Below are 13,323 nucleotides of genomic sequence, written 5' to 3'. Positions count from 1 at the left end.
TGTCATTGGTGGAGGCGCTGCTGCCCCTCTGCTTCACTATAGGCTGTTCTCGGAAGACAGCCTATAGTGAAGCAGAGGGGCAGCAGCAGCAGCGCCTCCACCAGCAGTAAAGCGCTGCTGCGGCTCCCTCCTTCGGCTCCCTCCTCCTCCTTCTCAACCGTACACTACCGCTGCTCCTCTCCTCTCCGGGCGGCTGTGCGCTGCGGGCAGCGGTTGCCCACAGCGCACAGCGGCATGTAATGAGTCAGTTTGACTCATTACATGCTTTGGGCCCCTGGACAGAGGCGGGCCCCAGTGCAACGCACTGGTTGCACTGGTGGTAGTTCCGCCTCTGGCTTGTACCTTGTAAGGTTGGACATTTAGGTCTTGGTGAAATATTCATTGTACACTCCTATTGGATAAGTTCAACAGTGCATGCCGACACACAGAATGCCTTGGACGTATGAGGCAAGCTGTGATGTTTTCTGGTGTTCGTGCGCTGCTTGTTACACGCCGAGGTTTCGTTTTCAGGGGGTAATTCTGAGTTGATCGCAGCAGCAAGTTTGTTAGCAATTGGGCAAAACCATGAGCACTGCAGGGGGGGCAGATATAACATTTGCAGAGAGAGTTAGATTTGGGTGGGTTATTTTGTTTCTGTGCAGGGTAAATACTGGCTGCTTTATTTTTACACTGCAATTTAGATTTCAGTTTGAATACACCCCACCCAAATCTAACTCTCTCTGCACATGTTATATCTGCCTCCCCTGCAGTGCACATGGTTTTGCCCAACTGCTAACAAAATTCCTGCTGCGATCAACTCAGAATTACCCCCTCAGAGCAGAACTAGTTTCTCCAAAACTGCGCACCTATGTTTTAATGGCATGAACAGACATACAGGATCATGATTCTGAAGATTGAAATGAACGTGAAATGAACGTCAAGAGATCAGGAGACCATTTTTTTTTTTGTAAAATGCCTTGACAGCGTAAATATGTTCTGTACCACTCCTCTGTTCCATGGATACTAAATGGATCACAATCACTATGCCTTGTGAAATACCATGCACTCCTTAGGCATGCGCCAACCAAAAATAGGATTTTAATATACCTACCGGTAAATCCTTTTCTCGTAGTCCTTAAGGGATACTGGGGTCACCTAGTACGATAGGTATAGATGGGGTCCAAAGGAGCCATGGCACTATAAAAACTTCAGACAAGGTGTGCTGGCTCCTCCCCTGTGTCTGTACCAGTTTTTGAATAGCCTTCTGCAAGGTTTTCTGGGTTTCCTTGGAAACTGGTTAGCTTGATTTGAAGAATCTGTGAGGTGGAGAAGAGTCAAACTCTATCTTGTATCCTTGGGAGATGACGTTTATAACCCAGGCATCCTGGCAGGAGCTCTTCCAAAAGTGGCTGAAGTACTTTAGCCAAGCTCCCACCCTGAGGTCCCCCACCGTCATGCTGAACTCTTTGGGGATGTTGAAGTAGTGCCCTGTTCCTGAGAACTGGCTGCTCCTGGTCTGCGCATCTTTCCTCTGAAGCTTCTGGAGGCATTTGAGGCACCTCTGGCTTTGCCATTCAACCATGTGGGACGAAAGGACTGCAGGGAAGGGCCCTGATAACCTACCCGGAGGGACTGCAGACGGTAGAAATGTGGATTTCCCTGCCATGGCCTGTGAAATCCATTTCTCTAAATCACCTCCAAATAAAACATCCCCTTTAAAGGGTAAAGCTTCTACTCCTTTTTTGGATTCTGCTTCAGCTACCCACTGCCATAAACATAAAGCTCTGCTTGCAGAGATTACCATGGTAGTATTCCTGGCATTTATGATGCCAATTTCTTTGATGGTTTTGCATAATAAAAGAGCAGATTCCTTAATATGCTGAGCAAGCTTGACCGTATCAGGTAACATTGCTTCCGCCACCAGGCCTTTTTGCATGTTATTAGCCCAGGTATGAATGGCCTGAGTAATCCAGCAACCAGCTATAATCGGCCTCTGAGCAGCCCCTGTAGCCAAATACATAGCCTTTAAACTAAAGTAGTTTCTATTTTCCTATCTGCCGGATCTTTGAGATTTATCACTCCCAGCACTGGTAACAGAGTCTTTTTTTGACAGACGTGATACCGAGGCATCTACCACTGGTGAATTCTCCCAGAGTTTTCTCCCTTCTTGTGCAAAGGGGAAAACAGAAAATAGCTTTTTTGAGATCTGAATTTTTTTTTAAGGATTAGCCCATGGTTCTTTAAAAAGGCTATCTAAGTCCTCGAAGTCAGGAAAAGTTGCATTCACCTTTTTCTGTATATAGAAAAATGATTTTGAGGTCTCTGCTTCTTCGTCAGGGATATTTAACACATCTCTGATAGCTGTAATAAGGTGTTCCATACCCTGCGCAACCGAGGTCTCCTCGACCTCCTGGACCCCACTGTGCTCCCCTTCCTCTAAAATCTCCTCCTCAGATTCTGAGAGCAGATCTTGAAAAACACGTTTTTGTGGTACTATTTTTGTGGGGGCAGCGACCTGCTTTTTTTCTGAATGTCCTTAACTAAATCAGAGATGGATTGCTGCAGCATCTGTCTTTCTTGTTTTGGAGCTTCCATTTCATTTGACATGGAGGCTATTATGGACGTAATGGACGTTACCCAGGGTGGCTCCTGCAGTTGTCACCCTGTCCCCCCGTCCCCCTATTAACATGTGAGAGCTGAGTACATTGCTCACATAGGAGAGAGTTTGTAGGGGATGCAGGAAATTTAGTGTGACATGTAGAGCATACTACCCTCTTTTCAGACATGCTGACAGATTCACACACACAGGAAAACAATAAAGCAAGAGGTAGATACAGACTATGAGGAACCAGCACACCAGCCCTATTGCAAACTCTAATTGCTGGGCTTATATATATTAATCTGTATACAGCGTTACTGGAGCCGTATTAAAGGTTCCAGCTGCGGCTCTCCCCCTTATCTAAACTCATACTGTACTTTAGGTGTAAGGGGTGTCCCAGGAGGAGCAGAAGTTGTCTGAAGCGTCCTTCTCCTCAGATGGCGCCAGACTCCACTAGTCCCGCTCTGTGTTAGGCTCCGCCCCCATAATGGCGCTAGAGCTCTGCTTGAATTTTTTTATACTGGCCTCTCTCTTATTGTAAAAAGGACGGATCAAACCCCCGTTTTTCCTTGCTGCCAGTGTCCCAGTGCGGGGGCTATGAGATCTCCCTAGCGAGAGTCTGTATGTCCCCCTGCGCCACCCGTAGAACCCGGGGACCCGCTAACCAGGGCCCTGGGGTAACACTCACCAATCTTCGTTACTTCAGGCTTAGGGGTATGTGGCATGCTGCTGGAGGTGACTGCCAAAGTGCAATGCCCTGCGGTACAACGACCCTGCCAGAGCGAGTTCTGTCAGTGGGGATCCGGTTCTGCTCCCACTGGGGGCCAGTGCCGGTCCCCCCCTAAGCTTCCCACGATGCAGGTAACTGTTGCCCAAACAGTACCCAAATAAAAATAAGTTTAAATGAAATTGAATAAAGACTCACTGGAGCACATTTTTCTAAACTGAGCTGTGGGTGGGGGCATAGAGGGGAGGAGCCAGCACACCCTGTTTAAAGTTTTTATAGTGCCATGGCTCCTTTGGACCTCCTCTCTTCGTGCCAGCCTCGGCCACCAGAGTAGAAAGCGTGATGTGACGTCATGACATCACCATCGAACTCTGCCAAAGTGAGAGGCGCCGCCATGCTGCCAAGCACCATGGTCTTCTTGCTCGGTGGCGCATTATAATTGTGGTAATGGCGGTCACAGGTGCAAAGTGTGTGGCGGGTGGTACTGTGTACCTGCTGCATCATTCTTAATGGTATGCCGTACCCGAGCATATCCACATAGTTGCACCTCTGCTGCTGTCATAACTCTGGGGGTCCAGGTGATGCTGGGATGTCAGTATGCTTTGTGAAATACCCCATGCATGCTTTCGGGAAAACACACTGGCAAATAGGTGGCATGGTCTCATAGGAAGGGGACTGACTTTGCAGCCTGAACCTGGGGTCTCCATGTCCGGGAGATGCTGTGCTGCCTCAGGGATTGTCTGTCTACAGTGCTGGTTCCTACACTGTGATAGGAGCCAAGTCCTGCACATAATGTTACAGTGCAGCACCCGGCTACTGTCACTGGGAAGGAGTCTGCATTTTGGTGTCACCCCTCGGTGGGTGACGGCACCTCCGTAGTGACGCCACTGCTAAATGGCATGATGTGGACAAAAGGATGTCGGGTAATGTAATCCCCCTACCATACCCGTATACAGAAAAAAAACGTTTTTTATAATTGCCCATATTGCCTGCCCCTCCATGTGTATATATGGAAACAGTTCATCTTTTGAAGTATAAAATGTTTGAGTTCTTGCTTTACTTTGGCTAGAAAAGGCGGTAGGGGAAAGTTTGTTTATGAAGCATCACTTTTTGGGCATTAATATGACGGTCAAAAGGGTTCAGAATATATAGTAATCTCTGGAATTCAACTAGCAAAATTGCAAAATAACATGAAGATCAGGTCTTTAAAAAGTGCCAACTCAGTAACCATGTTAATATAAAGTACACTAGTATCTAATTCCAAAAAAGTATCTATTTTCCAGCACTCCCCCAAAAATATGAAAAGTAGCTTTATCACATTTCGACAGAAACACGATTTATCAGATACAAAGCGTTTCTGAAGATGACACTGAGAGTGTTGGTTGCAGCTTTGCACCATAGTACAGCAAAGGCAATTAGAAACACGAAGACCCATATGATGTGTGAGAGCTTCACATTGAATTATATTACACATTTCTGAAAAATGACAATTCATTCATTTAGCTGTATACCTAGGTCAGTAGTGTTTGGCAGAGGGGGTTTTTTTTTTCCTGAGAGCTGGTTCAAGAGCAAGATCCCTGTCAAGATAGCAAAAAATAAAAAAAACGAGCAAATGTGCACCTGGGCAAAACCATGTTGCACTGCAAGTGGGCAGATTTAAAATGTGCATCGAGATTAAGAGATGGTAGGGGAGTGTGCTTGCTGGACTCTAAATTGTAATGTAAAAATAAAACTGTACTGTGTGTGTGTGGGCTACATGCAAAAACAGCCAGTATTTACCCTGCATACAAAAAAAAGCACAGTCCCTGTGTTTCCAGCCTCATCCCTCTGTGTCTCTACATCTCCAGCATCCACTCATTTTACCTATGGTTCTCAGCCTCTCCACCTCCGACATGTGTCTCTCAGCATCATTCCTCACCCTGTGTCTCTCAGCCTCCTCCACTCCATGTGTCTCTCTGCCTCCCACTGTGTCTGGCAGCCTGCTTAGGTCTCTCAGCCTCTCCGTATCTCTCAGCCTTCCCTTTCACCCCATGTCTTTCAGCCCCATTATCCTCTGTTTCCCCATCCCCCATGAACTTTTAGCTCCAGCCTCCTAAACCAGCACACAACCTGTGTCTTCCCAACCCACAGTTATCTTCTGCTACATGTTGATTCTGCTGTTCCATCTTTGGGGGCGGCTCTGTTCCTCTGCTGTCTAGCGGTGCAACGTCATGATGTCACACATGCTGCATCTGGACAAAACAAACTTTATTGTGACCCATACCGGCAACAGCCAAGCTCCCACTCATTCTGCCTGTGCCATGCAATATACAGAGTAGCAAAGGAAAGGGAAACACAAGAACTGGTCTCAGACTCAAAAGATTCCTCAGGGTCCAGAACCCCTCAGAATCAAATCTAAGGGCCTGGTACAAGTGTACCCTCTGTGCCCCGCCAGCCCCTCCCCCCCTTCACTCCATCACCAGGCCTCGTGGCATGGCATGCTGGATGTGTAATTCAACAGCAGCTGGATTGCCACACATTGCCCTACCCTGTCCTAGCCGAACAATTATTAGGGCCATATTCACGGGGTGATGTACCCCTTGTTACAAAATGTTCAATATACTTTGAAATTGAAAAGTTTTTGTTTGGTGATAATAATACTGAAATATTTTATTCTCTCATAATGTCTCCTTTCTTCAGTGTGTAACATAGTAGTAGTTGTTGTTGTTGCTGTTGTTGTTTTTAATACTTGGCATGTTTTACAGGTTTGGTTCAGAGACTTGGGCTGGACACCCAAAACTGTTGGTTGCCCCAAGTTTCGAAACTTACAGCTGAAATTTAACTTGGATAGTTATTCATCTAAAGGATCAACAGTAATGACAAGTAAGAAACTTCATCCTCGGATGAGAATAAAAGGCCAGCTGGACAAAACTTGGAATGAGACTGATAGACGGAGATGTCAGAGTAAGTTGCTCTTTAAGGCTTTTATAATATATTTATAAGAGTACATAATACAAATGATGATAATGTATACATTTTAACTGAAAAACAAAGAGTGGTAATGGCAGCATTTAGGGGCCAGTTTAAGAAAAAAATGGCTGAACCCAAAAGACCACATTTTGCATTGATAGAGAACATTTTTCATAGGCATTAAACAGGAGGCCATTAATGGGTCATGGACTCCAATGACAGCCTGTGCTGGAAAAGAAAAGGAAGTAAAGTGGTCGCTTATGCGTTCTTTTTACTTCCTGGTTTGGGTCAGGTTAAGGGACACATGAGGAAAATAGAAATACAATTTTAATACTTCTGATTTGTGGCCAGGTGGCTGACTGGTCATCAAGTAACCGGTGGGGTTACACCAATTATTATTGGCATGCATTGCTTTGGCAGTTGAACTTTTGTTCTCTTTTACATCCATATTAATGTCCTAGAGGTGTACGTATGGTTTTACGATGAAAAGAGTATTTACAGCAATTTACTTTTTATCATTGTTGCACAGATATGAATCACTTGAACCATCCAGTTTGCGCTAAACACATGAACATACACAAACTCTTACACACTAGGGTTATTTCTTGTCAGGAGCCAATTAACCTATCAGTATAGTTTTGGATTGTGGGACGAAAACCAGAGTACCTGATGGAAACCAACAAAGCACAGGGAAAATAAACTAACTCCACTCTGGTGGTTATCGAACCCATGACCTCATTGCTGTGAGGCAGTAATGCTAACCATTATACCATCCGTACTGCCCCATACTGCCCATCTGTATGCTTTTTGTTACATATACAAATAATATCTGTTGCATTTGAACCACTAAACTAGAACCTATCATGTTTAGAATTTATTGCAGATGATGAATTTTGGGATTATGAACAGCAGATAGACATGGAAAGTTTTAACGCACACATGTTCTATGATATTTTGCTCAAGCAGTCCTTTCTGGTTACATCAAAGCTTGGTCAACTAAAAGAAGAGGTATGTAAGCAGCTAACTGGCCAAATATTGTAAGTATAATAAACGATATGAGAAAGTAGAAAAGTAATAATATGCAAGAAATACTCAAATAAGCACCAGATGCCATTGGTAGTAGATAGGATAAAAACTGACCTTAGATATTAGTAGTGATTCACTGTGTTCCCATCACCTACACTACAATCAATATTCATGAATATGGAGCATTTCAATTAATATGAAACCTGTCCCCAAATTAAATAATTACAGATGTTCTTCATTTAATTTTCCTGCCGGCCAGAAATTGGCGTGATATGCTAGCCATCTCATTATAAGGTGTCACAAGCTAGCATTCTATACAGTTCTATAGAATATAGCTTGGGACACTTTATCATCAAATATGATATCTTACCTTGTGATCTTGTTTCTTTCATCATCATATCACTCAAAGCCACTATAAAGTTATATCTAGTTGTGTATTTAAACAATAGTGTACTAAGGGGTCAATTTACTAAGCCTTGTATGGAGGTAAAGTCGACAGAGATAAAGTCCCAGCCAATCGGCTTCTAACTGCCATGTCACAGCCTGGGTTTGAAAAACGTCAGTTAGGAGTCGATTGGCTGGTACTTTACCTCCATCCACTTTATCTCCGTCCAAGTTTTAGTAAACAGACCCCTAAATCAATAACTCAAAAATGATTACCCAGATTGTCTGGTTTTTCACATGTGGTGTTTCCATCTTGCTTAAATGCTACACTTTTTATTAGGATGCACTACAAATAAACATGTACTAAAGAGTAGATAAATTCAGGCTTGTCACAATGTTTGTTGTATGATGTAGCTGTAACTTCATAGTTTGAATTTGTGGACTTGGGTTGCAACATCAAAGATGTAAAATTCCCACCAATTTTAAAACTCAACGCGTTTTACCATAGGACTTCATACTTTGTTTTAGGTGTATACTTAGTTGAAAAAAGAACTGAAGCAGCAGCTATTTTAAGTAGATGAAAGTGATATAGTGACATTATAGTTAATAGAAGCTATGTAGTTCTTAGTGCCCGTGGGGTCACAGATGACACTCATTAGGAACCACTGAATAATGAAAAGAACTCTGCTGGTGCACCCAATAACTACTAGTACACTGTCGCTCACTTAAAGATGTCAACATCCAATCTAGGTTTTGTCTGATGCAGATTAGTTACACAGCCAAGGGCTTGTTTGGGGCTTACCTTTTGAGAGTACTGTACAAATATTTTTAAAGAGGAAATTACTTCTAGTAAGTAGAGACAAACAAAAGCCTCCTTAGGGTCAAGTCTGGTTTCTAGGCTTCCTTAGAACTACCACGGATATTCTGTTTTGTTTACAACGAGGAAGGGTTAACAAGGTTTCCATTTTCTTCTTGCAGGTAAAGGTGTTCTATGAAAAACTTGTATATGAAGTGAGCACTTTAAAAGAGACGTTTGTGAAACATCTAAGTATTACTGGCTATCCAAAGCTATATTCAAGTTCTATAGTGGAAAACTATATTCAAAACAAACAAGAGGTATTACTATGACTCTTTTATTGAAAAAGGCTTTGAAAATTACTTTTTAAATTAAAATATCGTATATTAAACCAAAGATAAATTAATATTTTTAGAGGTAACACTGGTGCTATCTCCGAAGAGCCTCTTGAAAAATGATCAACTGTAAATGTAAATGCTCCAGTCAGATAGCCCTGAGGTTCTATTCATTGCCATTAAATTCCGAAAAATGCCTTCTGTCTATTCACAATAAGCCACTGATTTTATATATATATATATATATAGAGAGAGAAAGAGAGATAGAGAGAGAGAGAGAGAGAGAGAGATTTATGGTAGACTTACCACGGTGAAATCTCTTTCTGCGAGGTACACTGGGTTCCACAGGGAATACATCGGGGTGTAGAGATGGATCTTGATCCAGAGGCACCAACAGGCTAAAGCTTTAGACTGTCCCAGAATGCATTGCGGGGCCTCCTCTATAACCCCGCCTCCTGGCACTGTGAGCTCAGTTTTGTTAACCAGTCCAATGCAGAAGCAGGTAATAGAGGAGGCAGAGGTTAGTCACATAGAACCACGTTCTCACAACAGGAGAAGGGACTAGCGGCTAATGCCATACAAACCCAAAGAAGCTAAGTGCGTCAGGGTGGGCGCCCTGTGGAACCCAGTGTACCTCGCAGAAAGAGATTTAACCATGGTAAGTCTACCATAAATCTCCTTTTCTGCAGCGGGGTACACTGTGTTCCACAGGGAATACATCGTGGATGTCCTAAAGCAGTTCCTCAAGGGAGGGGACGCACCTTAGTGGGTATGAGAACCTAGCGTCCAAAGGAAGCATCCTAGTATCAAAAGTATAGTGTCACGATCCAGGTTACAGGACACCATTATTTACCTTTCAGGTGTCTCCTGAGGCTGGCTCAGCGTTCCAGGGCCGAGTCTCAATCATGATGCTAAACATCCTTACTTCATATCTCCTCTCTGCCAGTCCGCAGATGCTGTCACAAGGAACTCTTATAAGTGGAATGGCGTTTCTAGCCATCGTGGCCTCCGCCGCCATTGCTGCGCTCTCAGCGCCTGGATGGATCAGTGTGGCGTCCCCTGTCAGCTGCGGCCTTTGCTGCTATTATTACAGTTCAAAGCACTAACAGGTCTGTGCGGTGCCTCTCGCCCGCTGTGGCCTCTGCCGCCGGCTCTATGGGTTTGCTGTGCAGCTTGGAGTCCACTGTCCCCTGCGGCCGGAGCCGCCATTACTGCAAAATCTCCGTATGGGATTACAAACCAGGTTTCCCTCCAAAGACCAGTATGGGCGCAGCCATGTTGGTTCTGATCACATGACGCTATTTCCTCCAATCTACAGCATCGTTGAGTTCTGCCTGATTGCTGATCCAGTCCCTGCACTGCTGAGGGTATAAAAGGACTGATCCTGAACCAGGAAGTTGTTAGTGCTTTGGTTGTTATTACTAGAGATGTGCACTTGAAATTTTTCGGGTTTTGTGTTTTGGTTTTGGGTTCGGTTCCGCGGCCGTGTTTTGGGTTCGACCGCGTTTTGGCAAAACCTCACCGAATTTTTTTTGTCGGATTCGGGTGTGTTTTGGATTCGGGTGTTTTTTTCAAAAAACACTAAAAAACAGCTTAAATCATAGAATTTGGGGGTCATTTTGATCCCAAAGTATTATTAACCTCAAAAACCATAATTTCCACTCATTTTCAGTCTATTCTGAATACCTCACACCTCACAATATTATTTTTAGTCCTAAAATTTGCACCGAGGTCGCTGGATGACTAAGCTAAGCGACCCTAGTGGCCGACACAAACACCTGGCCCATCTAGGAGTGGCACTGCAGTGTCACGCAGGATGGCCCTTCCAAAAAACACTCCCCAAACAGCACATGACGCAAAGAAAAAAAGAGGCGCAATGAGGTAGCTGTGTGAGTAAGATAAGCGACCCTAGTGGCCGACACAAACACCTGGCCCATCTAGGAGTGGCACTGCAGTGTCACGCAGGATGGCCCTTCCAAAAAACACTCCCCAAACAGCACATGACGCAAAGAAAAAAAGAGGCGCAATGAGGTAGCTGTGTGAGTAAGATAAGCGACCCTAGTGGCCGACACAAACACCTGGCCCATCTAGGAGTGGCACTGCAGTGTCACGCAGGATGGCCCTTCCAAAAAACACTCCCCAAACAGCACATGACGCAAAGAAAAAAAGAGGCGCAATGAGGTAGCTGTGTGAGTAAGATAAGCGACCCTAGTGGCCGACACAAACACCTGGCCCATCTAGGAGTGGCACTGCAGTGTCACGCAGGATGGCCCTTCCAAAAAACACTCCCCAAACAGCACATGACGCAAAGAAAAAAAGAGGCGCAATGATGTAGCTGTGTGAGTAAGATAAGCGACCCTAGTGGCCGACACAAACACCTGGCCCATCTAGGAGTGGCACTGCAGTGTCACGCAGGATGGCCCTTCCAAAAAAACACTCCCCAAACAGCACATGACGCAAATAAAAATGAAAGAAAAAAGAGGTGCAAGATGGAATTGTCCTTGGGCCCTCCCACCCACCCTTATGTTGTATAAACAGGACATGCACACTTTAACCAACCCATCATTTCAGTGACAGGGTCTGCCACACGACTGTGACTGAAATGACGGGTTGGTTTGGACCCCTACCGAAAAAGAAGCAATTAATCTCTCCTTGCACAAACTGGCTCTACAGAGGCAAGATGTCCACCTCATCATCATCCTCCGATATATCACCGTGTACATCCCACTCCTCACAGATTATCAATTCGTCCCCACTGGAATCCACCATCTCAGCTCCCTGTGTACTTTGTGGAGGCAATTGCTGCTGGTCAATGTCTCCACGGAGGAATTGATTATAATTCATTTTAATGAACATCATCTTCTCCACATTTTCTGGAAGTAACCTCATACGCCGATTGCTGACAAGGTGAGCGGCGGCACTAAACACTCTTTCGGAGTACACACTTGTGGGAGGGCAACTTAGGTAGAATAAAGCCAGTTTGTGCAAGGGCCTCCAAATTGCCTCTTTTTCCTGCCAGTATAAGTACGGACTGTCTGACGTGCCTACTTGGATGCGGTCACTCATATAATCCTCCACCATTCTTTCAATGGGGAGAGAATCATATGCAGTGACAGTAGACGACATGTCCGTAATCGTTGTCAGGTCCTTCAGTCCGGACCAGATGTCAGCATCAGCAGTCGCTCCAGACTGCCCTGCATCACCGCCAGCGGGTGGGCTCGGAATTCTGAGCCTTTTCCTCGCACCCCCAGTTGCGGGAGAATGTGAAGGAGGAGATGTTGACAGGTCGCGTTCCGCTTGACTTGACAATTTTGTCAGCAGCAGGTCTTTGAACCCCAGCAGACTTGTGTCTGCCGGAAAGAGAGATCCAAGGTAGGTTTTAAATCTAGGATCGAGCACGGTGGCCAAAATGTAGTGCTCTGATTTCAACAGATTGACCACCCGTGAATCCTTGTTAAGCGAATTAAGGGCTCCATCCACAAGTCCCACATGCCTAGCGGAATCGCTCCCTTTTAGCTCCTCCTTCAATGCCTCCAGCTTCTTCTGCAAATGCCTGATGAGGGGAATGACCTGACTCAGGCTGGCAGTGTCTGAACTGACTTCACGTGTGGCAAGTTCAAAAGGTTGCAGAACCTTGCACAACGTTGAAATCATTCTCCACTGCGCTTGAGACAGGTACATTCCACCTCCTATATCGTGCTCAATTGTATAGGCTTGAATGGCCTTTTGCTGCTCCTCTAACCTCTGAAGCATATATAGGGTTGAATTCCACCTCGTTACCACTTCTTGCTTCAGATGATGGCAGGGCAGGTTGAGGCGTTTTTGGTGGTGCTCCAGTCTTCTGTACGTGGTGCCTGTACGCCGAAAGTGTCCCGCAATTCTTCTGGCCACCGACAGCATCTCTTGCACGCCCCTGTCGTTTTTTAAAAAATTCTGCACCACCAAATTCAAGGTATGTGCAAAACATGGGACGTGCTGGAATTTGCCCATATTTAATGCACACACAATATTGCTGGCGTTGTCCGATGCCACAAATCCACAGGAGAGTCCAATTGGGGTAAGCCATTCCGCGATGATCTTCCTCAGTTGCCGTAAGAGGTTTTCAGCTGTGTGCGTATTCTGGAAACCGGTGATACAAAGCGTAGCCTGCCTAAGAAAGAGTTGGCGTTTGCGAGATGCTGCTACTGGTGCCGCCGCTGCTGTTCTTGCGGCGGGAGTCCATACATCTACCCAGTGGGCTGTCACAGTCATATAGTCCGGACCCTGCCCTGCTCCACTTGTCCACATGTCCGTGGTTAAGTGGACATTGGGTACAACTGCATTTTTTAGGACACTGGTGAGTCTTTTTCTGACGTCCGTGTACATTCTCGGTATCGCCTGCCTAGAGAAGTGGAACCTAGATGGTATTTGGTAACGGGGGCACACTACCTCAAGAAATTGTCTAGTTCCCTGTGAACTAACGGCGGATACCGGACGCACGTCTAACACCAACATAGTTGTCAAGGCCTCAGTTATCCGCTTTGCAACA

General features: G+C 45.2%; 1 protein-coding gene across 1 annotated transcript in view; it reads left to right on the top strand.

The window, feature by feature from the left end:
- Nucleotides 1–13,323, top strand: part of LOC134965294 (uncharacterized) — a 282,440-nt gene that overhangs the window by 52,768 nt on the left and 216,349 nt on the right. The window contains exons 10-12 of the mRNA XM_063941773.1: nt 6,050–6,248; nt 7,126–7,262; nt 8,643–8,780. Of these exons, the coding sequence (XP_063797843.1) occupies nt 6,050–6,248; nt 7,126–7,262; nt 8,643–8,780 (474 nt within the window). The remainder of the gene's footprint in view (nt 1–6,049; nt 6,249–7,125; nt 7,263–8,642; nt 8,781–13,323) is intronic.

Source organism: Pseudophryne corroboree, chromosome 10 (genome assembly GCF_028390025.1).
Source record: "Pseudophryne corroboree isolate aPseCor3 chromosome 10, aPseCor3.hap2, whole genome shotgun sequence".
NCBI classification, from domain to species: Eukaryota; Metazoa; Chordata; class Amphibia; order Anura; family Myobatrachidae; genus Pseudophryne; species Pseudophryne corroboree.
This window is presented reverse-complemented; position numbering and strand designations above follow the sequence as displayed.